The sequence below is a fragment of the Cervus canadensis genome, chromosome 8, assembly GCF_019320065.1.
Source record: "Cervus canadensis isolate Bull #8, Minnesota chromosome 8, ASM1932006v1, whole genome shotgun sequence".
NCBI lineage: Eukaryota > Metazoa > Chordata > Mammalia > Artiodactyla > Cervidae > Cervus > Cervus canadensis.
Genome location: NC_057393.1, coordinates 31,234,501 through 31,257,427, shown reverse-complemented (window position 1 = coordinate 31,257,427; position 22,927 = coordinate 31,234,501). Strand labels below are relative to the sequence as shown.

The 22,927-nt window shown below is 54.0% G+C and overlaps 1 protein-coding gene across 3 annotated transcripts; it reads right to left on the bottom strand.

Annotated features, from left to right (window-relative positions):
- Positions 1–1,085: 1,085 nt before the first annotated feature.
- On the bottom strand, positions 1,086–22,665 carry LOXL4 (lysyl oxidase like 4). Of its 3 annotated transcripts, none has more exons than XM_043475787.1 (15): positions 22,522–22,665; positions 17,792–18,106; positions 16,800–16,978; positions 15,711–15,916; positions 14,215–14,253; positions 13,836–14,055; positions 12,743–12,929; positions 12,431–12,585; positions 11,530–11,697; positions 10,328–10,490; positions 7,479–7,722; positions 6,287–6,402; positions 5,157–5,293; positions 4,693–4,804; positions 1,086–2,367 (listed from the first exon to the last, which is right to left on the bottom strand). In XM_043475787.1, the coding sequence occupies exons 2-15, from the start codon at positions 18,069–18,071 to the stop codon at positions 2,297–2,299; spliced, it is 2,277 nt and encodes a 758-aa protein (XP_043331722.1). In that variant the 5' UTR covers positions 18,072–18,106; positions 22,522–22,665; the 3' UTR covers positions 1,086–2,296. The 3 variants fall into 3 exon arrangements, with proteins under 3 accessions (XP_043331722.1, XP_043331721.1, XP_043331723.1); XM_043475786.1 differs by having other exon boundaries at positions 22,495–22,650; XM_043475788.1 differs by having other exon boundaries at positions 12,743–12,926; positions 22,495–22,650.
- Positions 22,666–22,927: the final 262 nt, after the last annotated feature.

The following is a 22,927-nucleotide window of genomic DNA, read 5'->3' as shown; positions in this document are numbered from 1 at the left end:
GCTGAGTTCCTAATACTTCAATTTCTGTGAGACGGAAGAAGGCCAAGGTGAAAAATCTTCGGACGTTTTTGGTTCTGTCTGGAATTTGGTGGTTGGTATTCTGTTAACATTCCTCATTTAGTTACAACTCATGCCAGCCACATCTTCCCATGTCCTTCCTTCCCTTTCAACTCAGAGGCGTAACAGCACAAGCCTTATATAGCTTTTTCCAAGAGTTAGAACCGGCTGCACCTATCACACGTGTGATGTGGGCACTAAGAGCAGAGCCGGTGGCTGGCCGCCGGCCGGCTTTTTCTGGCCTTCTTGGAAACCGGATCCAGCCAGAAGCTGTGGGTAACCTCCGTGCTGGAATCTAGTCATCAGTCACCACACGCTCCCCCACCAGCCACACATTCTTTCACAGACCATTAGCTGCATGTGTGACTATAATGTTGTTACTGTTTGGGAGATGTTTGCTGGATCCGACAGGAAATCAGTCCTCCCCTTGTTTACCTAAACTGCCATGCCAAAGTATAACGCTCCCTCTGCCTAAGGAAGGAGTGAGGAAGTTGAGAAGAGGGGAGGTAAAGAGAAGAAGGAAGAAAGCTCTTCTTTGTTTTCACAGAGGATACCCCAGGGTGGATATCCCTTTCTACTCCCTAAGGAGGGGCAGCTCTCCTGTGTGGGGTTGGGAGCATGGTAATTCTGCCCCATCTACCACCATTCACTTCAGCCTTGCAGCCTTGGTTGTAAAAGTTTACTATCTTCGGACTTTTCCTTCTTTCCTCCTACTGCTCATCCACTAACCTTTCCAGCCCATGATTTACCATGGAGCCTAGGGAGGGAATTGGGAAGCAGTGTGTGCATGCGTGCTAAGTCACTTCAGTCATGTCTGACTCCTTGCAACCCTTGGGACTGTAGCCCTCCAGGCTCCTCTATCCGTGGGACTCTCCAGGCAAGAATGCTGGGGTGGGTTGCCATGCCCTCCTCCAGGGGATGTGTGAGTAGCACGTGTACCTCACACATCTTAAGAAACCAGGTCACCAGGAGTGAAAAGGGGTAGACTTCATGTGCTGGGAACTGCCAAGAATCACAGCCAGCCTTGCTTTGTAGCAGTCCATAGTGAGCAACCTTTATTGGCATGAGGGCGTCAGACCTGTGAAGATCATCTCTCAAGTGTGTCCAAGTGGAGACAGGATTAAGAATCACGTCCAAGAAGATCATAGGATCTTAACCTCACCTGAACAAGAGCATATCACAGCCACATTGAGCAGAGATGGTGGCCTTTCCTAAAGTTTAATCCTTAACTAAATTAAATCTTCCCCCTTCTGACTTCCCCATAGTCTAGCCTTCACTCTACTAGACCTGTCTTCTTTTTCCTGCAGAGATGAGTGGCCTGTTTGACTGATGTTCTTTCCACTTCAAAAATTTATTCAGTGGAAAGTTCACTCCAGAAACCTGGGGGACTCGACATTTAGGCCAGTCCTGAGATGCACAGTGATCTCGCCTGCTGGGTTTATGACAAGTATTTTTCCCTGGCAGAGACTCCAGCAGCAGCTGGGGTCCATATTGCCCCAGTCATCTTTCTTTTGGGCCTTTTCTTGCTGCTCTGCAGTAAGGCTGTATCTGGCCACTTCTGTGAAACCTGCCCTGTCTCAAGCACTCAGGAACTGGTGGTTTGGGCCCATCAGGAGATAAGGGGATGCCTGAGGCCGAAGCCTCCAAGGACATTAGAAACAGCCATATGTGCAGGAGGATAAAGATAAGTACACTAAAGAACAGACTCTTGAAGAGCATGACAGCTGAGTTCTAAGTATGGACAGATCAAGCGAGGAACTCAGTTCACCAGCTTCTCTGCCAGGTGTGACTTTGACACAAGTTTGTGTCGCTCAGAGCTCCTAGCAGAGAGCTGACTCCTCCTGTGTATTTGGCCCTCCTCTGAGACATCTGCAAAGCACCATTTAGTTGGGGAGCCAGGCCACAGTCCATTCTTAGGGAACTGCTACCTCCTGAACCAGGAGCTCAAGGGCAAGATCCCGGGAAGACCAGGTCTCCTTGCAGGAGAGGAGCTCAGCTGAACAAAGCCTGGAGGCCATAGTCCAGAGACCAGAGGCACCCAGGGATCAGACCCAGAGCCATCCCGAGGGAGCGGTGCCATTCTGGTTTGGTGATCTTGCCATCTAAAGGCTTCCTGAGCGGGTTCCTGGTGCCTCTTGGCGCTGGCCCCTTTCTGCGTCAGGGCTCGGTGAAGGGCATGGCTCCAGTAAGCTGAGGTATCTGGTGTGTGGGCAGCAGCTGGGAGCATGTGGTGACGGCTTCAGATGAGGTTGTTCCTGAGACGCTGCTCCTGCTCCTGGGACAGCTCTGTGTTAGCTCGGTATGAGTCCCCTGTGGACCGAAGGACGACAGGTAAGTAGCTGACCTCACCAGAGTCCTATCCCCTCACTGACAACTTTACAAACACCAATACATCCTGTCTGGCTTGGTCTTTCCATTGGGTTAGTCATGGGCACAGACAATGACCTATTTTAGAGAAATAGATGCCGACAGGTGCCTAGCTACAGGAACATGGGAAAGAATAGGCTATTGAGTGGGAAGGGTTGTGCTGGTCACTCTCCTTGTCCCCTCCCCACGTTCATTCTCTATCCTTCTTTGATCTCTCGGAGCCCTGGAGACCTGACCCCTAGAGACTGCCTCACCCTGGCTCCCTCCTCTTCTGGCTTCTGGTTGACTTAGCTCAGTGGAAAGCAACAGGAGACTAGAGGATGGAAGGAGAGAGAGGTTGGGCTATTTCCTCCCCTGTCCTGCAGCAATGGTCTCCTGCGACTCCAGCCCCACCAGCCCCTCTTTCCTCCTCAGCACAAGTGTTTACCTGGCTCCAGGGCAGCCTTGGCCCACTTAAGCCCAAAGTGATAGCAACATTTCAGTCTTCCTTATCCCTGGATATCTCAACATCCTCCTCTCCCTAGTCCTGCTCACACCTTTGGATAGTCTTCTCATTAAATAACCTCATACTTGCACCTGAGTGCGCCCTCTGTTTCCTGCAAGGACCCTGGAGGGGTCATAGCTGCGCTGTTTCCTTTCTTCCTTGCTCCTCTGGACCCTGTGCAGCCTGCCACCAGTGTTATGGAGCCTCTGCCTCCACGCCGGCAGCCTTAAGTCTCTAGGCTCCAACTCCTAATTCCTCTCCTTTTCCTGTCTTGCTTAATGGCAGCAGAATCTATTCCAGTCACATTGTTTTCAAATCCTTACTCCTCACTGTCTTCATCCACTGCCAGAGTTATCTTTTGAAAACATAAATCTGATCTTCTTGCCTCCTTGACTGAAATTTGTTATTGGTTTCTAGAAGTCCATAGGATAAAGTCCATTCTCTTAGCAGGAACCATCATAACCCTCCATGCAAAGAACACTAGTGGACTTGGGTACATAGCCCTATTTTACAATAGAGAAGACTTTTGAGTGGAAATTTCTTTACTGTCTTAAAGCTGGAAGGTGGTTTTGGAAGCTGGAACTGGATTTGGTGCCCAGTGAAACCTGAGGCCAAATGCTATGCTCTTTCTCCTGCTCCTCCCCTCTGACTTCAGTCTTCCCTCTGAAGTCAGCACAAAGGTCCCTTCCTCTGGGGAACCTTGGGCTCCGCAGGTGGAGCTAGTGGCAAAGAACCCACCTGCCAATGCAGGAGGCATAAGAGATGTGGGTTCGATCCCTGGGTTGGGAAGATCCCCTGGAGGAGGAAATGGCAACTCACTCCAGTATTCTTCCCTGGAGAATCCTATGGACAGAGGAGCCTGGCAGGTTATTGTCCATAGGCTTGCAAAGAGTCAGACAAGACTGAAACAACTTAGCACTGGAAATCTTGACTGGCCTCCAGGCTGCTATTCAGAAAGCACTCTGCTTGCTCAGCCTTAGTTCACAGTGGTTTGGGGTGCTCAGTAGGACTAGGGTATCCAACTGCATGTTTGCTTACCCTACCTGACACTCAGCTCTGCATTTTACTACTATTTATGTTCCCAGAGCCTGGCACAGTGTTGACATAGAGATAGTCGACATATTTGCCGACTAAATGAATGAGTCTGCTCCTCCCCCTATGTGCAAAGTGTGGGTGTGAATGCACACACCCCACAGCAAATGCAAGCATTTAAAGGTTGAAGACAGAGGAACTACTACCTTTCTTTATGGGCAAGTGGGGCAACCACCTCCTTACTCTGGGGTGTATCTGCCCCCACTGGATCATTGCTTCTTTGTCTGAAACTACCAGTTCTGCAAGTGTCCAGAGCCCTATTCTCCATGTAAGCAGGGATCACAGCTGGAGGTAGCAGCACAGAGCTAGGGGACTTCTACATTTGCCTGTGAGGCAGCCAGCCTGGGATGGAGACACCTAAGATCCTATGTTAAAGGAAAGGGAATAGTAACAGACTGGAAAAGGGAAATCCTGACTTGGTTTGAAGTACCAGGAAAGAGTCCAGAACAGACGGGAGACTGCGTTTTCAATCCGAACTACCTTAAGGATAAAGAGGGACATGGAACTAGTTAGTGGGAGAGGTGGGTGAAGTTAGTCCTGGAAATCTACCTTCTATGAAGCTGTCAAAGGAAATTCATCTCTGTTCCATCCCCAGCCTTGTACACGCACACTCTACTTGCACACAGGGACGCTGAGGGTCTTCCAGTGCCCCGAGCCCACATGGGGATGGCCGCATAGTGGCCCACGGGTACCTGTGTGGCAGTTGTGCAGCCAGACCCGTTGCCCATCGTACTTGCAGCGGCACCGCATCATGTTGTTTGAGAAATCTGACTCTGCCACCTCGAACTTGGGGTTCACAACCACCTGGAGTGAGAGAAGCATTGGCTAAAAACAGGCAATTTGGCTTCTGTGATAACCTTTACATTTCATGCAGTCTTGGCGGCGTGTGTTGGTATTCATTAATCCTTACAATCACCCCAGGAAGTAGGCATTAATGTCCTTTTTCTTCTTACAGATGGGGACTGAGTTTTGACTTGCCCATTGTTCCTTGACTCAGGACTCAAACCTAGGTCCTGGATCCTGATTTTTTTTTCCCCTACAGCACAGCCCCCTCAAGTGCCAGACATGTCAGATATCCTATTTATGAAGCTCTTCCTTCATTTGACCTCAGAGAGCTTTCAGAACATATATGGAAGAAATGGAGAAGCGCTCTTACCTGGAAGATATAATCCCCAGGGCCCACGTCTGTGATATCCACCCACTGGCAATCAATGTCATGTCGGTAGGTGTCCCAGCAGCCAACGGTCACTCCTTGTTCCCCAAAGTTGGCACATGCGTAGCGCCTTTGCATTCCTGTGAGGGAGGGTACTGATGGTGACTGAGGCTCTCAACAGGTGCTCGGGACAAAGTACCTGCTAGGTTTTTCACATCCTTCAACATTTAATCCTCATACCAACCAGCCTTGCCAATTGAATGCAGTCAGACTAGGGACTTGAGCTTCCTAAAGATCCTGCCTATCAGTGCCAGAAGTTCTACAAACCATGAATCCAGCATTGTACCACAGGCCATCTGTGACAGAGATCATTTCTTTGGATACTCTTGTGGAAATTCCTGCTGGCCTAGGAAATGTGATTGGAAGATTTCAGCCCTCTATGCTAACTCACTTGTCCATCCAACCTGGTGTTCCACCATGCCCTTTCTAAGGGCTACGAACTGTGGGTATACAAATAGGAATCAAACAATTCATGTCCTCAAAGGATCAGCGGAAGTGAAACAGGTCAGCAACTATTATCCAAAAAAAGCGTTAAGTGTTTTAAAAGTGGTACACAGTACTCTGGGCTTCCCAAGTGGCTCAATGGTAAATAATCCGCCTTCCAATACAGGAGATGTGAGTTTGATTCTTGGCTGGAGAGGATCCCCTGGAGAAGGAAACAGCAACCCACTCCAGTATTCCTGCCTGGGAAATCCCATGGACAGAGGAGGCTGGTGGGCTATAGTCTGACATGACTTATGACTAAATAATAATATACAACATGCTGGGAATGCAGAGGAAGTAGAGAAGGTAAGAAATTCATCTTTATTTGTGTTTTGGCTGTGCAACACAGCTTGTAGGACCTTAGTTCCCCAACCAGGGATTGAATCCAGGAATGAAAGCGCAAAGTCCTAACCACTGGACAGCTAGGGAATTCCCAGAAATTTGTCTTTTTGAACCGCCTTGAGGGCTGACTGTGGTCAGGCCCCAGTCTCCAGATGCCTAAGGCTGTTGAGCGGGCCAGAGGGGGTCCTGACCTCAAAGGAGCCGGGGGAATATGACAGAGGAGGATATGCTGACAGGAAACCACGTACCTGTGGGGCAACTTGTGTCCTCTAGGCAGAAGCTGGCCTTGTGCCCCTCAGCCACCTTGGAGCCATTGAGAGTGAGGAGGTCGTAGTGGGTGAAGACCTCAATGCTGTGGTAGTGTCTGTGGAAGAGGCAGGGCCGTCAGCCTGGCAGCAGCAGGAGAGGAGTCGGCAGGGAGGACTGAGCCACCAGGCCCCATCATTACCCAGAGAGGAGTGTTATAATAGCAGGGCAGTGCCCTTCTCCCTCCCAAACCCAAGATTAGTATGACCCTACTTTCCTGGCACCCCTTCCAGGCAGCCAGACAGAGCTGCCCCCATCCCCCAGGGTCTCAGCCAGGTGAGGAGAGGTCAAAGCTCCAGGAGATGCTGCCTGGCTACAAGGCCAGAGCCCTGCAGGTGGAAGGAAGGGACACGACCAGAGACTAGCCCAGGAGCGGAGCTGCGGAGCGTGGAGGGACGCTTATGCTGCTCCCTGCCAGTCTGGGCCCAGATGGCTACCGTTGTTTCCAGTCCAGTTCTAATGACAACTCCATCCATGCTACAGGGAAAGATGCTTATTATCTCAGCGAAGTCGAGTCCCAAAGTCACTGCCCGCTCCTCTCAGCTTTCCCCACCCACGGCTGTGTGAAGGAAAAAAACACCCTTTTCCATTCTGCCTTTGTTGTAGACAACGTTTCTCCGTCTGTCTGGGCTGGAAGCTGCTGATAGGAAAGAATGCTCATTGTCCCCTTCCAGCACCAGCGGCGTTTCCTTGCTCCTCCTTGGGGGCCTCACTTTGCAGCTGCAGAAATCAACCAGCCTTTTCTGCAGAGCCAGCATCCTGGATGGGATGGCTATTTTGGGTCTCCAGGTTTCTAGGAGTCCCCATCTCACCTGGCTGTTAAAGACAAGGCTTAAGGCCCCCAGAGAAATATCCTTCTAACAGAGACCAGCTTGGCTGGTGAGGACCACTCTGTAGGATACCACAGGGGAGGTGAATCCATGGGTATGTCCAGGGCAGGTGAGAGAGCAATGGAAAAGCCAGGTGATGCTCGGGATTCCTCACTGCCTCCTGGAGGTGGGGCTGGCAGCATGTCTAGGAAGGAAGGCTCTTTCCCTGAGCTCACACCCACCCCTCCCAGGAAGGACCAGACTGGTTGGGTCCCCGCACCCTGGTTTTGGCCCCCTAAGGGCTGAGGCCCGAGCAGGCGTTCACCTGTGGCACTGGTGCCAAATCCAGCTGTGGCGCCCCATCTTAGGACGGAAGTCGGCCCGGCCCAGGTTGTGGATCTGTGAGGAGAAGCGCAGCAGACGCCGGTGTCCGTAGGGCCAGTCCATGCGGTCAGCGGACTGAGACAGGCAGTTCTCTTCGTGGGCGCAGTACAGCAGGCTGAGCGGGCGGTCCTCCAGGTAGGCTGTCTCCTGCACCAGCTGGGCGTTCATCACGAGGTCCGGGGCACCTAGGCACCGTGGAGACACCAAGGTGAGGGAGGTAGCCGGTTTTGCTCTCCGGCCTAGGGGACAGGCTTGCCTCCAGATTGAGTGCTTTTGGAGGGCCCGGGAGAGTAGGGCGGTTTAGGAGTCAGAAGATTTCCCTGGTGACTCAGACAGTAAAGTGTCTGTCTGCAATGCAGAAGACCTGGGTTCGATCCCTGGGTAGATCCCCTGAAGAAGGGAATGGCAACCTATGTCGGTATTCTTGCCTGGGAAATTCCATGGACAGAGAAGCCTGGCGGGCTACAGTCCACAGGGTCACAAAGAGTTGCACACAACTGAAGTGACTTAGCACGCAGCACGCATTAGGAGTCAGGAGATGTGAGTTCTCATAACAGGAGAGATCTATCGCCTTAAGCTAGGAGGCTGCTAGTGTCACAGTGGAGCTTGCTGGCTTTGTAGCTAGACCACCTGGGTTCCTGTCTTGGCTTAATTTCTGTCTACATCACTAAGGGGAATTGTTTATCCTTTCGTCTATCATTTTCCTCATGTGTAAGATGCAAATAATGAATAATATGAGTGTGATAGTCCCTGTAACAAGCTGAGATCATGGTGTGGCCTGTGGCAAGCATGCAGTGACGTAAGCTAGCGTTGTTTTTGTAGAGTATACCTTCGCCTATAAGCCTCGCTCATATAACCTCTTGGAAGCTCTGCTGATGCCAGGCTTGTCACCTCAGCTCTTTCTCTGAGCCTGTTCTTGCAATGTGAGAGGGAGAGGGCTGGAGATTGCAAGAGTTCATCTCTGAACCTGCTCCTGGGCTCCGTTGTTCTGGACCATTCTGCTACATGTTCTGAGACCACACTTCCTCCAGGGCTCCTCTGCCACCCTGATGGGCACCATGGGTGTTCACACCGGGACACTGCGTGGCCTGGTGCATGGAGGGAGCCTGCTCAGTGCCTCTCCGGTTCCCTTCCCGTCACAGGGGCTCTTGCCCTCCTCGGAGCCACTGTGCCATCACTGCGGTCCCTTGTATGTCAGCGCAGAAATGTGGAGATCCACAGCTTTTGCCTTGTAACATCGAGAGAGAAAACTGCCAATTCTCAATGCTCATTCATGCAAAAACTGGGTTACAGTTTAGATTTGGGGCAGAGCCATTGCTGACAATGGTGAGACAGGAACACGGGTTTATTTTCAGCGGACGGGCATCAGGGTGGGAGCTGGTTTGCTAGATGATGTCTGTACTGTCACTAAATGCTCTTGGAATGCCTGAGCTATATTTTGGAGCTGGACAAGGGTATGCCCATGGGCACACCCTAGAATTTCTGAGGGAAAGGAGTGCTTTCAGAGAGAAGAAGAGATGGTAAAGGCAAGAAAGAAATGAGAAAATTCACAGAGGAGAAATGGGGACAACCACAGGGATGGTGGGTTGACTGTGCTCAGCCGTTGTGAAGTATCAAATGAATTCAGGAGGAAAGCTGCCCCTCCATCAAGGGGCACAGGGTCCCAGGAGGGGAGAGAGTGTGGAGCCGGCCCCCAGTATGCTGGGAGCTGTGGCGGGAGACCCACTTGGAAACCCCATCACCCTGCAGGGGAGGATGTGTTGTAAAGGCTGGTGCTCTTCCAAAGGGTGCTGATCAGAGTGAAAGCCTTAAGCTTGCTGACAAAGCTGAAGGATGTCTTGGCATTGAAACCTGCTGGGAAGAAGGTCATGTGGCCACTTGGGTTGGGGGCAGCCTGCAACCTCTGGACTGGATATAGTTCTTGGCCCAGACCTGGTTGGCATATGTCAAACAAAGACTGCTACCATAAGAATCTGGGGGTGTGGGGTAGATGAATGCCTCAAAATGGTCTTGACCTAAAATAAAGCCTTTTGGGTAAATCCCACAGCTCACCATAAAGCCCACATGTCCTCACATTTCTATACCCTCTACAACAGCTTTCAAACTCTTTTCTTACTACAAACTACAGTAAGAAATATATTAATATTTTATGTTGTGATGTGCATGCATGCTTAGTCGCTCAGTTGTATCTGACTCTTTGAAAGCCCCTGGACTGTAGCCCGCCAGGCTACCCCTCTGTCCATGGGATTTCCCAGGCAAAAATACTGGAGTGGGTTGCCATGCCCTTCTCTAGGAAGAAAGATCCTCCCTGGATCTTCCTGACCCAGGGACTGGACTCGGGTCTCCCACATCTACTGTACTGGCAGGTGGATTCTTGACCACTGAACCACCTGGGAAGCCCTATGTTGTGACACACAGACATAATATCAAGAGAAAAATACTACCCTTACTAAATGTAACATGCTGTTGCTGTCGTTTTTTAACTACTGGTCATGACACAAACACTGAAAAACACTGTTGTGTATCCTCACATTGTCAGGTACTCTCTGTCTTAATTCTTACATTAACTCCATGCATGGGGCAGAGCTTGTATCCCCACGTGGCAGGTGACCTGGCCACACGTGGCAATGACAGAGCTGGTGCTCCACATCCAGCCCTCCCTACACTCCCAACCCTGGGGCCTTGGAGCTGGAACCAGCTCTCAGGGCCCTCCCTGAGGATGGGAGTTGCAGGCTTGGCAACCCAGAGGAGCCACATCCACCCATCCCACTGGCCGCTCCCGTTACTCACTGTCTGTGCAGGAGACTCCAGCTGAGAAGCGCCCAGCGCCGTGGGAGCAGTGCACTGGCCCGTGCCTTTGGCACTGCTGCAGGGCCAGCTCTGTGCCTGTGCAACGCACCCCGCTCATGACCACTTCTCTGGCTCCCGGCGTCCCCTGCCAGTACCAGGTGTCCTAAGGAAACAGCCAGCATCCCCTAGTCAGGGCTGAGACATGCTCTTAGTCACCTGACTCCCACTAGAGGCTTGGACCCCAGCCGACCACCCTCACCCAGCTGTGCCCAGCCTCGGCCTGAAGATCTTTAGTGATACCACTTTTGACCCCTCTGGTGTTAGACATGCCTTCCATGTATGAGGGCAAAATCCACTGCTGTGGCTTCCACCACTGGCCTTGTTCCCATCACTCTCCCTGACTGCAGCCCTCAGCTGTTTGAAGACGATGGTTTGGGCTCTTCCTGTCCACTCAGGCCTGTCCCATTTCCCCAGCTGGTCTTCATATAACCCTAGATGGCTGGTTGTACTCAGGATTGAGCCCAGTTCTCCAGGGTGAAGGGTGCCTAGTACTGCCAGGCAGGCCACTACGGGTGACGCTGAAGCAGTTTCTTCATAGCAGCCTTGCCCCAGGCCTCTTGATTTCGTTTCCTTGATATCTTTTGAGTCTATCCACCTGTCTCCCCCAGGACTGCCACTAGCCCTGTCCAAGCCAGCAGCATTCTCAGCTGGGCACCTGCAATAGTGTGCTCCTCTGTATTCACAGTAATCCCCACCCCAACAGTTTGCCAAACAGCAAGGAAGAAATCTTTAAAAAAAATCTGCCTTGCAGGCTTTGAATGGTCTTGCTCCTGCCTCCTCCTCCACCCTCGCACTTCACACCGATCGATCACTCTAGAAGCCGCACTCCACCCCTGATTTCCTCAACCAAGTCAAGTGTCCTCTGGCCACAAAGTCTTCACAAGGGCTCTTTACTCCTCCCCCACCTCATCTGGCTCATCTCTCCTGCAGATAGAGTTGTGTGCCCGTTGTGTGAACGTTTTAGGAAAATCCACCTCCCTCACGTGACTGTGTGGCGACAGGCTGCTCCATGAGGCAGGAACTGTGACTTGTTCACCACAGGATCGCCAGCACCCAGCATTCATTGGTGCATAGTTCTACTCATAACTAATTGTTGAATGAATGAATGAAGGGTCAGCAGCTTTAGCATGGCAGAGGCCTACCTTGATGGCATGGCTGGCAAAGCCCAGGCCAAGCTGTCGACAGGCCACCATGGCTTCGCTGAGGCCCCAGTGGTCGCTGCACACGGCCCCCCAGCGCTGGACGCCATTCACCTCCACCTGCACCTCCACCACCCCCTCCTCGGGGCTGCGCCCACCGGCCAAGCGCACCTGCAATGGTCAGGGGTATGTGAGGAGCAGGGCCACTTTAGGAGGGGGAGAGCATGGGGCTGCTGGCTGGGAGACCTGTCCAGGCCAGCTCACCACCCAGCCCTGGACATGACACTCCCCTTCTCTGAGTTGCTCTCCTCTGTAAAGTGAGCACATTTTATGGGATAGTCCCTAAAGTCCCTGCCCGCTTGAGAAAGTTGACCCAGAGTGCCTGCACCCAGGCCTTGCCTTCCATCTACCTGAAATCCTGCCATTGATGATGACTCGCCAATTGCCAAGTACTTTCGTATCTATCGTCACATTCACAGTGACCCTCCGGGACAGCTGACCCCATTTTACAGAAGAGAACCAAGGTCAGAGACAAGAGAGACTTGCCCGCAAGCCACGTTAGCATCACGCTTGAACTCTGACCACTCCCTGGTGCTGACACCCTGCGGCCCTCTGCCCTTGGGCCGCTTCTCTCTCAACTTGACGGGGGACCTGACGGAGCAGGGCGGGCGAGCCCATCCGACTGAAGAGTCAGTCCCCTTGAGACTCTGCCATCTCTGAAGGCCAGAGCCTGGCCCTGAGGGAAAGCAGGCCAGACCAGGGGAGACTCACAGAGGAGAGGGCGGTCCAGGCTGACTGCAGGCAGGCTCTGGGGCCCAGAGCTCTAGCTGCCTCTCACAAACCCTCCCCACTGGCTGCATGCAGTGTCCGGGGCTATCTCAGGGCTGCCCAGCCCCGAGCTCACCTGGTCCTGGAAGCCCATGTTAGGAATGTTGCATCTCACGGCAGCATCGTTGTCATGTTGGCAACCATTCTGGGACCCTTCCAGGGAAGGGCAATCGCTGAGGGTCCGCTCATATCCCCTGCAGCGTACTTCACTCAGGTGGATGGGCCCCAGCGCTACAGCGGGGAAGGGGGAGAAAGGCCGTGTGAGGCTCCATCTTGGCAGCCTAACCCCTATGGCAGCTGCCCTGGGCCCCAGCACCTTGGGACCACCAGGGCATAGATCAGCGGCACACCCAGGCTCTCCTACCCCACCCTAGGCCTCCACACTCACCCTGGCCCAGCTGGGCCCCAAAGAGGGCCTCCCGAGCAGAGCCGAAGCCGAGCTGGCGGCACACGACGCTGGCGGAGATGAGGTTCCATCCATGGTCACAGACGGTGCCCCACTGGCGGTTCATGAGCACCTCCACCCGGCCCTCGCCCACCTGGGCCCCCGAGCGGAGGCGCACCTTCATCTCCTGCTGGGAGAACACCTGGCTTCAGGGAGGGTGAGGAGGAGGCAGGCATAGGGGCTATGCCCCTTCAATTCAGGCAGAACCAAGTACCGGAGTTCTAGTCTCATCTCTGACTCCTGCAGCTATTGCCTTGAATAAATTGTTTTCCTCAACCCTCCCCCTTTTTCAGTAACAAAGAACCACCACAATAATAATAGTAATAACAAATTCATAAATTGTTATGCAATAACAGTAACAACGTAATAGCAAATTCCAGCCCCAACAAAAGAGCCTCAGGAGTTGGGGTCCCTGGGCTTCACAACCTGCCACCTAATCACCAGGCGAGTTCCTTCCTCTCACCCAGCCTCACTGCTGCTTTGTCCTTCCAGGCTGAACCTAGAGCAACGCTTCCCCAGCAGATGGGCGAAATGACTTTAGAGACCTGCGGGGACGTGGTGTTGATGAAACGCACGGTGGGGAGGCCATTTCCGTTCATTCTCTCCCATCCCTTCCTACACCATGAGGAGATCTCTCTCGTGGAGCTGTCAGCCTGCAGCGCCTCCCCAGCGCTTGCTCTTTGCTTTTTACAACGAGGGCCAGGCTCGGGCTCAACACCTTTGGCCCTCGATGGGATGCAGCTACAGTGTAATTACAGTTTTCACGGTTACCTTCTATTCCTGGCCAGTGAGGTCAGCTTTCCATTTATGGTAGGGTTATAAATGGGCCCTTTTAAATAAATCCCAAAGTTTAACCATTCTGGGACTTGCTCTCCTCCTGGTCTGAACCAACGTCCCCTTGATGGGGGGTTCGCCCCCCTCTTCCCCTGACTCTCCTGGAGAGTCGCCTCCCACCAGTCAGTCCCTCCCCATGGAGCAGGGTCCTGCGAGTGGGGCCTGGGCCTCCAGGCCAGCGGGCAGGGCCCTGGGGACCCACCTCTGCCCTGGACTCCTTGCGCCCAGGCTTCGCCTTCGGAGGACGGAAGCGGGGCCCTGCCACACAGCTGACCACAGCATGCATGCCACCGGGGCAGGCCGGCCGCAGCTTGCCCTGGGCTGGCGCCACCTGCAGCTGGCAGTTGGCCATGTGGGGCTCTGTGCCCAGGCAGTTGACACGGTGGATCCAGAAGGAATTCTTCTTCGTTAGGCTTTTTAGTCTGGAAGACAAGGGAGACTGAGGGTGGAGAAGGGGTGCTCAGAACTCTGGGAGGCAAGGCATTGGGGAGGCGAGAGGGGCCTGGAGAAGGGGAAGGGGGAGGAAGGAGGCCCTTCATGCCACCTCATTTGCATCCTCCCGTGAGGGCGCTACTCCTTACCTAGAGTTGGGGTCCTTCATCTTTGAATCCCAGACTTTCCTGGAGGGGAGGAAATAGGTGGGGAGTGGAGTGGGTGCAGCCCAGCCCTGTCACCCTGGCTCCTCAGAGCTGTGCTTGAGTTTGCACTAGACTTCACAGTTGGTGCACTTGTTCACAAATCTTATTTCAATGCTGAGCTTCGCCACAGTCTGAGAGGATGGCTGCTCCACAGATAAAGACAATCTCCACTTCACAGCGAGGGAAAACAGGGCCCAGCAGGGTCCCTTGACTAAACCCAAAGTGGGTTCCCCTCTGCACTGGGCTGCCCAGGGCAGGTAGCTCCAAGCTCGTCCTTTCCCGTCTATTTGAAGGGCAGCCTTTGGGGAGCAACCCCATGAGAAGGGGCCCAGGAAAAAGTCCTCTGGGGACAGGTGGAAGTTGAAGGCCTTTCTGCTGGGGGCTGCCCACCCAGAGACACTGAGGCTATAATCAGGGTTGCCTTCCTCATGGGTGGTAGGCAAGTCAGCCAGGCCCAGATGTGCAATTACCGGCCAGCAGGGAGTCAGGGACCCAGACCCCAGTCATGCCCAAGGATAGAGCCACGTGGCTGGTCTTGGAAACTAGGGTCAGCTAAGTCAGAGACACAGAGTAGAACAACTGATTGGGGATGGTAAGGGTAGATGACTCACGTCCTGTGGGAGATTCATCCCCTGATGAGAAACATATGAATCGCTCACTGATCAGAGCGGGTAGAACCCTGACTGGTAATCATTTACAGGCTGATGCAATCTTGTGACAGTTCTGTCACGTTTCTGACAGAATATTTTTATGTCTCCTCTCCCAAATGCCTCCCCACCCCATGCCTGGCTTACACACAACCCAATCGGAACCTGGCTTAGATCCGAGTCGAGGAAATTTGCTGGGTCAGGGTTCAGAGAATTCCCTGTGGATTGGATGACTGAGGCCCGGATGCCCTACCAAGGCCCTGAAGCCTGTTATCAACAAAGCTTAGACTGGAACCCACACCATCTGTCCTTGTGGGCAGCACTGTATCTTTACTACTCAGGTCTAATTTTCTAATTAGGAACACAGTTTTACATTTATTTACATTTCATTTTGGGAGTATTCTGTGCTACAGTCAATTCTTTCTATCTGATTGGCAAGTACGATGTTTATTTTCTGACTGTTTCTAGGGATTTCCCAGGGTCTAAAAGTTCATCTTCACTCTTAATTATTTGAGAGATCCATAACCCCAGAAATCCAGTGACATTCCTTGGCTGGGCCTCTTTCCCTCCCAATCACAACACCCACTGAATGTCCTCCATAGACACCACTCCTGCCAGTCTCACTGCAGTCTGCAATGTCCCAAGCATATGCACACAGACATAAACACACACATGCATACATGCATGTGCACACACACGCTTGTACACACACATACATGGACACACACTCAGCCACTGCCCCACACCCCCGCCTCCTGTATAGCCCTCCTACCTGTAGTGGTGCCTTCCTACCTGTAGTAGTGGCTGTCGACAGGTGCCTCGCTGGGGAAGCCCAGCATCCCGCACACCACCCTGCTGTTGTTCCTGGTCCAGCCCTGGTCACACACCTGCCGCCAGTGGCCCTCGTACTTCACCTCCACGGCTCCCTCAGTCACCGGGCTCTGCCGCTTGGCGCTGGCGAGGATGGGCTTGAGCCGCACCTCCTCCAGCCGCCGGTCCTGCGGGATATGTGGTCTCCGTGGGCCCCAGGAGTCCTGCCCCTGCTGAGCCCACTGCAGGTCTTCACATGGGAAAGCTGGGGCTCAGAGCACTTAAAGATCATGCTACCCAGCACCCTCATTGGATGGGCTGGAAACGGAGGCTCAGAGATGGAGAGGCAGGGGCCAAGGGCACACAGTGAGTATGAGACAGAAGCTCAGTTTAGGGTCCTTTCCTGAACCTCAGAGAGGACCAAGCAGATCCACACCCTCCCTGGGCTCAGGATGGGAGCCCTTTGAGTTTGGGAGGCTTCTATCCAGCACAGGGGGACCTTCTTCATGGCACCCTGGGGAGGGCGGAGGATGGACACCGACTGACTGCTTGAGACCACAGCAGGATCCTTTGGCCCTTGAGCCCCCCGCCCTAGTCCTGAATGACTTGGATCAGTGTGGAGCCGCCTGCCATGGCCACCCCAGTCAGTGGGCCTGGGCCAGCTGTCCTCAGGCTGAGTCTGCCCGGCAGCAGAGGGTAAGAGTCAGAGACCTGCCCTGCCTGCCCCTGTTGTTTGGCTTGGGCTGTTTTTAGCTCCGGTTTGTTTGTGCCCGGAAGACACAGCAATTGTGGCTGGGCCTTGTGGGTGAGGCAACCCCCTACCCTCTCATGGGGAGCAGCTTCAGTGATTCCCGGCAGGCCCAGCCTCGAGTCCCTGCCCGCCCGCCTCAGGCTGGGGCACTGTCTGTGCACCTGCTCCAAGCCACAAGCAGGTGTTGGGGCCTCAGGGACACTTCCCAGCCTGCTCTCTGCTCCCTTCCCTCTCCCTCCTCCTCCAGGCTCATCACCTGGAGGACCTCTATTTCCTGACCACCCCCTCAGCTCAGGCAAGGGCCTGAACAGCCTCCTCACCTGGGGCCCGAGGGCATTGGAGACCCTCTCAGAAATGTAGCCACGCTGGCGCTGGGGGTGGCATACCACTCCGACGTCCTCTGAGTGAGTGCAGTCACTGACACCCCAGCCGTTAGACCTGCACTGGTCCAGGGAGCTCTCTGTGCCCACACAGTGCACATTGTCCAGCCAGATGGGTCCTGTGGGGGGAGGATGAGTGATGCTTGGGGATAGGCACAGAGAGATAAGTCATGGGCTCTGCCTCCCGGATAGGACCCCACTTTCCTCTTCCAAAATCTGAGTGGGAAACGGGGGTGAGAGAGGGGAGTTGGTTCTCCTGGGAGCTTGGTATACAACCCTGCCTACAGCCTCCTCTCAGAATCAGATCCCAGCGAATCTGCTTTTGGAAAATGCCAGGTAGTTCTAGCAATTAGGTCTGTCTGTTCCCTCATTCATCCATCTAGTCATTCACTTATCAGCATTTGCTGAGCACCTATTGTGTGTGATGGACTTCCTTGGTGCTCAGCAGTAAAGAATCTGCTTGTAATGCAGGAGATGTGGGTTCCATCCCTGGGTCGGGAAGATCCCCTGGAGGAGGGCATGGCAACCCACTTCAGTATTCTTACCTGGAGAATCCCCATGGATAGAGGAGCCTGGGGAGCTACAGTCCATAGGGTCACAAAAAGTTGGACATGACTGAAATGACTGCACACATTTTATCATGAGTCTACCATGTGGTAAGTGCTCAATAAACATGACTGAAATGAATGCATGCACACATGCATTTTATGTGATTGCTATGTTCAGAGAACTTAGAGTTGAGTGGTAGTGATGGTGGCAATGGTGATGGCCTCATTGCAAATGAGAATGCATGGGTAGGACAGGTCATTTGAGCTGGGTATTAAAGGATGAGTGGGGGTCTCATCTGTTCTGTTGGAGTCTCAGGGAGCCCACCCCAGAGAGAAGCCCATTGCCATCCCCCGTCGTTCTGCAGGGCAGCACCAGTTACTCACCCTCTCCTGAGCCATACTTGGCGCTATGGGCCCAGGTCAAGGCACCCTCAAAGCCTAGCTGGCGGCAGGCCACCGTGGCCTCCTGAAGCGCGAAGTCGTCATCACACACGGTGCCCCACTGACCCTGGTGCAGTACCTCCAGGCGGCCCTCCTCTGGCTTGCTGCTGGGGCCCACCAGCCGTAGCTTCATGGTGCCCAGGGACTGTGGCCTGCTGGGAGGGGCCTGGCCCAGCAGCAGGAGCAATGGGAGCAGGGGGAGGGTGGCTGGTAGGAACCACATTATGGTGACTTCAAGAGCAGCTGGGGTCAAGGCACCTGGGGAACAAGTAAACATGACAAGGATCACCACCTCTGACCTCAGGCCTCTTCTGCTGGCAGAGACAAAGGACAGCCTGGGCCTTTGCAAATGTGTGTGTGTGTGTGTGTGTGTGTTGGGGTGCTGGGTGGGGTGTGTGTGTGGTGGCACAGATTGAGTCTGGGCTCTGAGATTAGTTCATCTGGCTCAAACCCAGCATTCCTTGGCCATAAGTTTAGCTTTCCTGAATCTCAGTCTCCTCATCTGTAAGGTGAGGATAGTAATCCTTGCCTCCCAGTGTTGCTGTGAGTGTTGAATAAAACACTGATAAAGTGCTTATCCTGAGCCTACCACATGGTAAATGCTCAATAAAGAACTGTTTTTGATGTAGTCTCCTATGGAGGAAGGGGCTTCCCAGATGGCACTAGTGATAAAGCATCTGCCTACCAATGTAGGAGATGTAAGAGATGTGGGTTCAGCCCTGGGTTGGGACGATCCCCTGGAGAAAGGAATGGCTACCCACTCCAGTATTCTTGCCTGGAGAATCCCATGGACAGAGGAGCCTGGCAGGCTTCAGTCCAAGGGGCCACAAAGATTTGGACACAATTGAGCGACTGAGCATATGCATGTAGAAAGGGGGGTCTGAAAGGGCTAGACTGTTCAAGCTGGAGGAGGTACACGATATTTGGTGCAACCTCCTGACTCCAGAAAGAAGGAATTAGGATCTAGAGAGTTTAAGAGACTTGCCCAAACCACACAGCAAGCTCCACCTCTAGGAGGTGCATGATTTGTACATTGAGTCAACAAACGTTTTTGGAACATTTGCTTCAGGCCAATGATCAGGCCAGGTGCTGGGACAAAGAAGTAAACATGTCAAACACTACTCTCTGCCCTCATGAAGCTCAGAGATGAAGAGTCAGGGAAGGCTTTCAGAGAAGGGACATTTAAACAGGGCCTTGCCGGATGAATAAGAGTTCTCCTCAATGGGAAAGGGGAAACAATAAGGAAGAAAGAGGGAAAGAGGTGAGTTTGTGCAAGAGCAGAAAGTGCCCTTTCTTAATCCTGTACTGCAGTATCAGTGACTTGGAGGGGACCAAGGTGGAGGGACAGGCTGGGGCCAGAAGATCAAGGGCTGTGTGCACCATGTGGAGCGTCTGCCCTTCATCCAGTAGGAAGTGAGGGGTCATGGGAGTATTTGAGGCAGTGACCAGACATGGGAGAGGGCCCCCATGTCCAGGAGGCTATCATCAGATGTTCTTTGGGTCCCCACAGGGGACGAGTTGGGGGCTGGTCCTCCCCCTGCTCATATGTTAGCAGCCTTGGTCCTGGTAGCAAGGTTGGGAGGAGCACAGAGAACAGCCATGCCTAGCTGCAGCTGTCAGACTGTCTGCAGCCACCGGTGTTGAAGCTCCTGCACGGCCAGCTCTACTGCTGACGGGCAGCCGAGGCCGGCCCAGAGGAGCGGATGGACAAAGTTTGGGTCCTTGGCTACTTCTTTAGTGCTTGAGTCTTAAAGGGGCTCTTTCTGGGGACAGTTCCCCTTCTTCCATGGCCACTGCTCTTCTTGGGGCGTGGGCGGAGGGTGGATTCCATAGCTGGGAATTCACAGTAGGGAGGGTCTTAAGGGGCCTCTTGCCCCTTCCTTCCCCACAAGCGAGTTTCTGGCTGAGAATCAGTCCTTATTCCTTCCTGCACCCAGCCCCATCTCCCTTCACCACCAAGCCTCCTGCTTTGGCCGGCCCAGGGTTGGGGGCAGTAGGCATCGAGAAGTGCACAGATGAGCTCAAGAATGAAGCTCCATGGGAACGGGGACTTTGTGCTGCACCCCCAGGGCCCAAATAGTGCCAGGTATGTAGCTGGCACCCTGTAAGTATCTGCAGATTCAAGGATGTGAGGTGGCGCAGCACAGTGCTTAGGCAGGCAGACTGGGGGTGAGGAGCCTGTGTTCACATCCCACCTCTACCGGCTGGTTTCTGGGTGTTCTTGGGCAAATTATTTAGTTCTTCAATGCCACAACGTCCCCCCTCTGTAAAATGGGGATAGAATTCTTGTGAAGATCAAATGCATGAAAACATGTTAAACCCTTAGAAGAGCAACTCTCAGTGGTTAGTTAGCTATTATTAACAGCAACTGAAACAGCTATACTATAGAACCGTTGCCTAGGTTGGTCCCAGCCCCTCCCTGGACAAAGGAGGACTGGAGGGGGTGGCCCCAACTCAACAGTGAGTCCCCAGTACTGATCCCCTTCTTTTTCATACTTCTTCCAACACAGACTTAAGCACCGTTTTCTTCACTCAGGAGCCGGTGGGGGTCCCCACTGGCTGTCACCACATGCAGAGTGCTCTCTGCTGCAGGGGATGCCCCACTCCCTCTTCTGTGCACCCCTAAGGAGGAGGTGGCCAGCTAGGGACTAAGCCAAACCAAAATCACCATGGAAGAATTGGGCTCTGGGCCCTCCAGCTGTTAGGTCCCAGAGGTCACACTGGGTCTGGCCTAAGAGATGCCCTGCTCCCAATAGCAGGAGTTAGGATGCTCCTCATTCTGCCACCAAATTATGTGACACGAATCAGAGGCTTTCTTCTCTCTGAGATACAGGTTCAGCTCCTCTAAAATGACAGGGGGCCACTGGACATGCTGTGATGGGCCAGGGGTGGGCTGGGCAGGCCTGCTGTGTGACTGACATCCCTAGAGAACTGTGGAGGCCGCATGAAAGGCTGTGGGCAGCCCTGGGCCAACAGGCTCCCTCCCCTCCAAGGAACCTCTGTGGGGACAGGGGTGGGCCTCTGCTGAAGGACCCCGGGTGCTAGAGCAGCTCCCTTCCATGAAAGCCCCCCAGGAGGTGGATGGGCAGTAGCAGGAACCAAGTCAAAAAACGGAGAGTCTAGTCTTCCTGCCCACTGCAGCTGCCTCTGCAGCTTTTGCTCACATCACATTTGTCTACTCAGGTTCCCCAAAACACATCCTCCGTTTCCCAGTCTCCACGCCTTTGCTCTCATTGTTCCTTCTCCTTAGAGTACCCTTTCCCTCTAGCTCAGAATGTTAAATTCCTACACATCTTTCCACACACAGTTCAACGGCTCCCCCTCCATTAAGACCCCCACCCTGCCCAGACCCCGAACCTTCCTAGCATTTGGTGTCTTTGCTTCCTGTCCCCACAACCCAGCGGAGTGTCTCCCCACAGCTGTTCCCCCAGCACTGAGCACAGAGAAGAGGACCAGGCTGAGAAGCCTCTCTAGAGAAGGAAGCAGCCTCCAAAGTGGCAGTGCTTTTCCCAAGTGAAGGAGAGAGAGGGTCAGAAGGAGAAGGAAGGCTGAGAAGGAGAGGAGGTTAATAATAAGTTATCATTATCATTATACATTAAAAATATTTATTGAACACTTATCTCCACTTGACATGAGAAGATGAGGCCCTGGGAAGCTAAGTCATTTGCCCAGGCAGGATTCAAACCCAGGCATCATGGTTTCAGAGCCGGGCTCTCAGAGAAGGATGGACATGGAAGGAGGGGGAAGAAGGAAAGGCGGCAGGGAGATGAATGAAATTCCACCCTGCAGCTAGTTGATTTATGACCCAGCCGTGGCGTGAGGGCACTGGGCTGGTTGCCAGTGCTGAGTGCAACCAAGTGGCAGATCCAGGATCCTGCCAGCTTGAAGGAGACAGGCACCTGAACCAGGTGCTGCCAGGGACCCCGGCACCTGGCCTGACCTGACCCTGCTAGGGGGACTGAAAGTGCCCAAGGGTATTGAGGAGAGAGCACTGGGGTGGTATCCTGGTGGGAACTAGCCTTGGGAACCACTAGAAGCTTCTTCTCTAGCTCTCTGGGGAGGGGGTGAGGCCCCCCTCTCAGCCCTGATATCCTCCCTGGGACCACTATCTGTGGCAGCCTGACACAGTGCAGACAAATGTCCACGTGTTCAGGCATAAGACCTGTGAGGTTGAAGCCCTCTGCCCACCTTTCTCCTCTGCCTTCCAATCTCCGATTCCGGGCAAACCCTTGGGCCACCCCAGCACACTCAGTGTTGGTCTGTTTCCTCCCAGAGTCCGGCTCCACTCTGCCTCTGTGTCCCCTAAGTCACAGGAGTGACATCTGAGCCCACCTGCCCCTTCTCCTGCGCCGCCCCCAACCCAGGGAGAGAAGCCCAGAGAAATGGTTGGACTACACGCAGCGTGTCCACAAACAAGACACGCAGGCACCCGAGGCCGCAATGCACCACCCAGGGAGGGCCTTGGGCCAAGATCCCCAACTTGGACACTTCCACTGGCAACAGGTTGGTGAGCGACTAGCGGGCCAGGCTCACTGTCCAGGGGACCCCCATCCCTCCCATTCCCAGCTTTCAGGAACCCTCAGAGACTTGCAGACCCCCCAGAGAGACAGAAGTCAGGCAGACAGACAGGACAACTAGAGACAGACCTGGCCAGGCACCAGGCAGGGGCTCACCGGCTGGAGCGCGACGTTGCGGGTCTGGGACCGGACTCAGCGGCCAAGCAGCGCTAACCGGCCTCCTGGGCGCCCGGGGTCCCTTTTATCCGGCTGCGGCCCGCGGCGCCCCCACCCCGCCCGCCGCGGAGGAGGCCCGCAGGCCCCGCCCCCGGGCGGACCTGGGCTCGGCGGGAGCCCCGCCCGGCCGGTCTGCCCCTCCGAGGACTTGGCGAACCCCCACCCCGGACGCGATCCAGGGCGGCCCGGCGCCCACTGGCAGTCCGGTGGCCTGGGAAAGCCCGGGGTCGCGAAAGTTGCGGGGGTCGAGGGGCAGCTGTTTTCCTTGGAGGGAACTGGCGCACTGCAGCAGGAGAGATTGTGGGAGGATCGGAGTTCCCGGGAAAGGACGGCGGCGCAGCGCCAG

Coding starts and splice junctions, on each gene's coding strand:
- LOXL4 (XM_043475787.1), bottom strand. CDS start 18,071: ATGTGGTTCCTACCAGCCACCCTCCCCCTGCTCCCATTGCTCCTGCTG. Junction 12,586..12,742: donor TGGGGCCCAGCTGGGCCAGG/GTGAGTGTGGAG, acceptor TCCCCGCTGTAG/CGCTGGGGCCCATCCACCTG. Junction 7,723..10,327: donor TGGAGTCTCCTGCACAGACA/GTGAGTAACGGG, acceptor CACGGTGCCTAG/GTGCCCCGGACCTCGTGATG.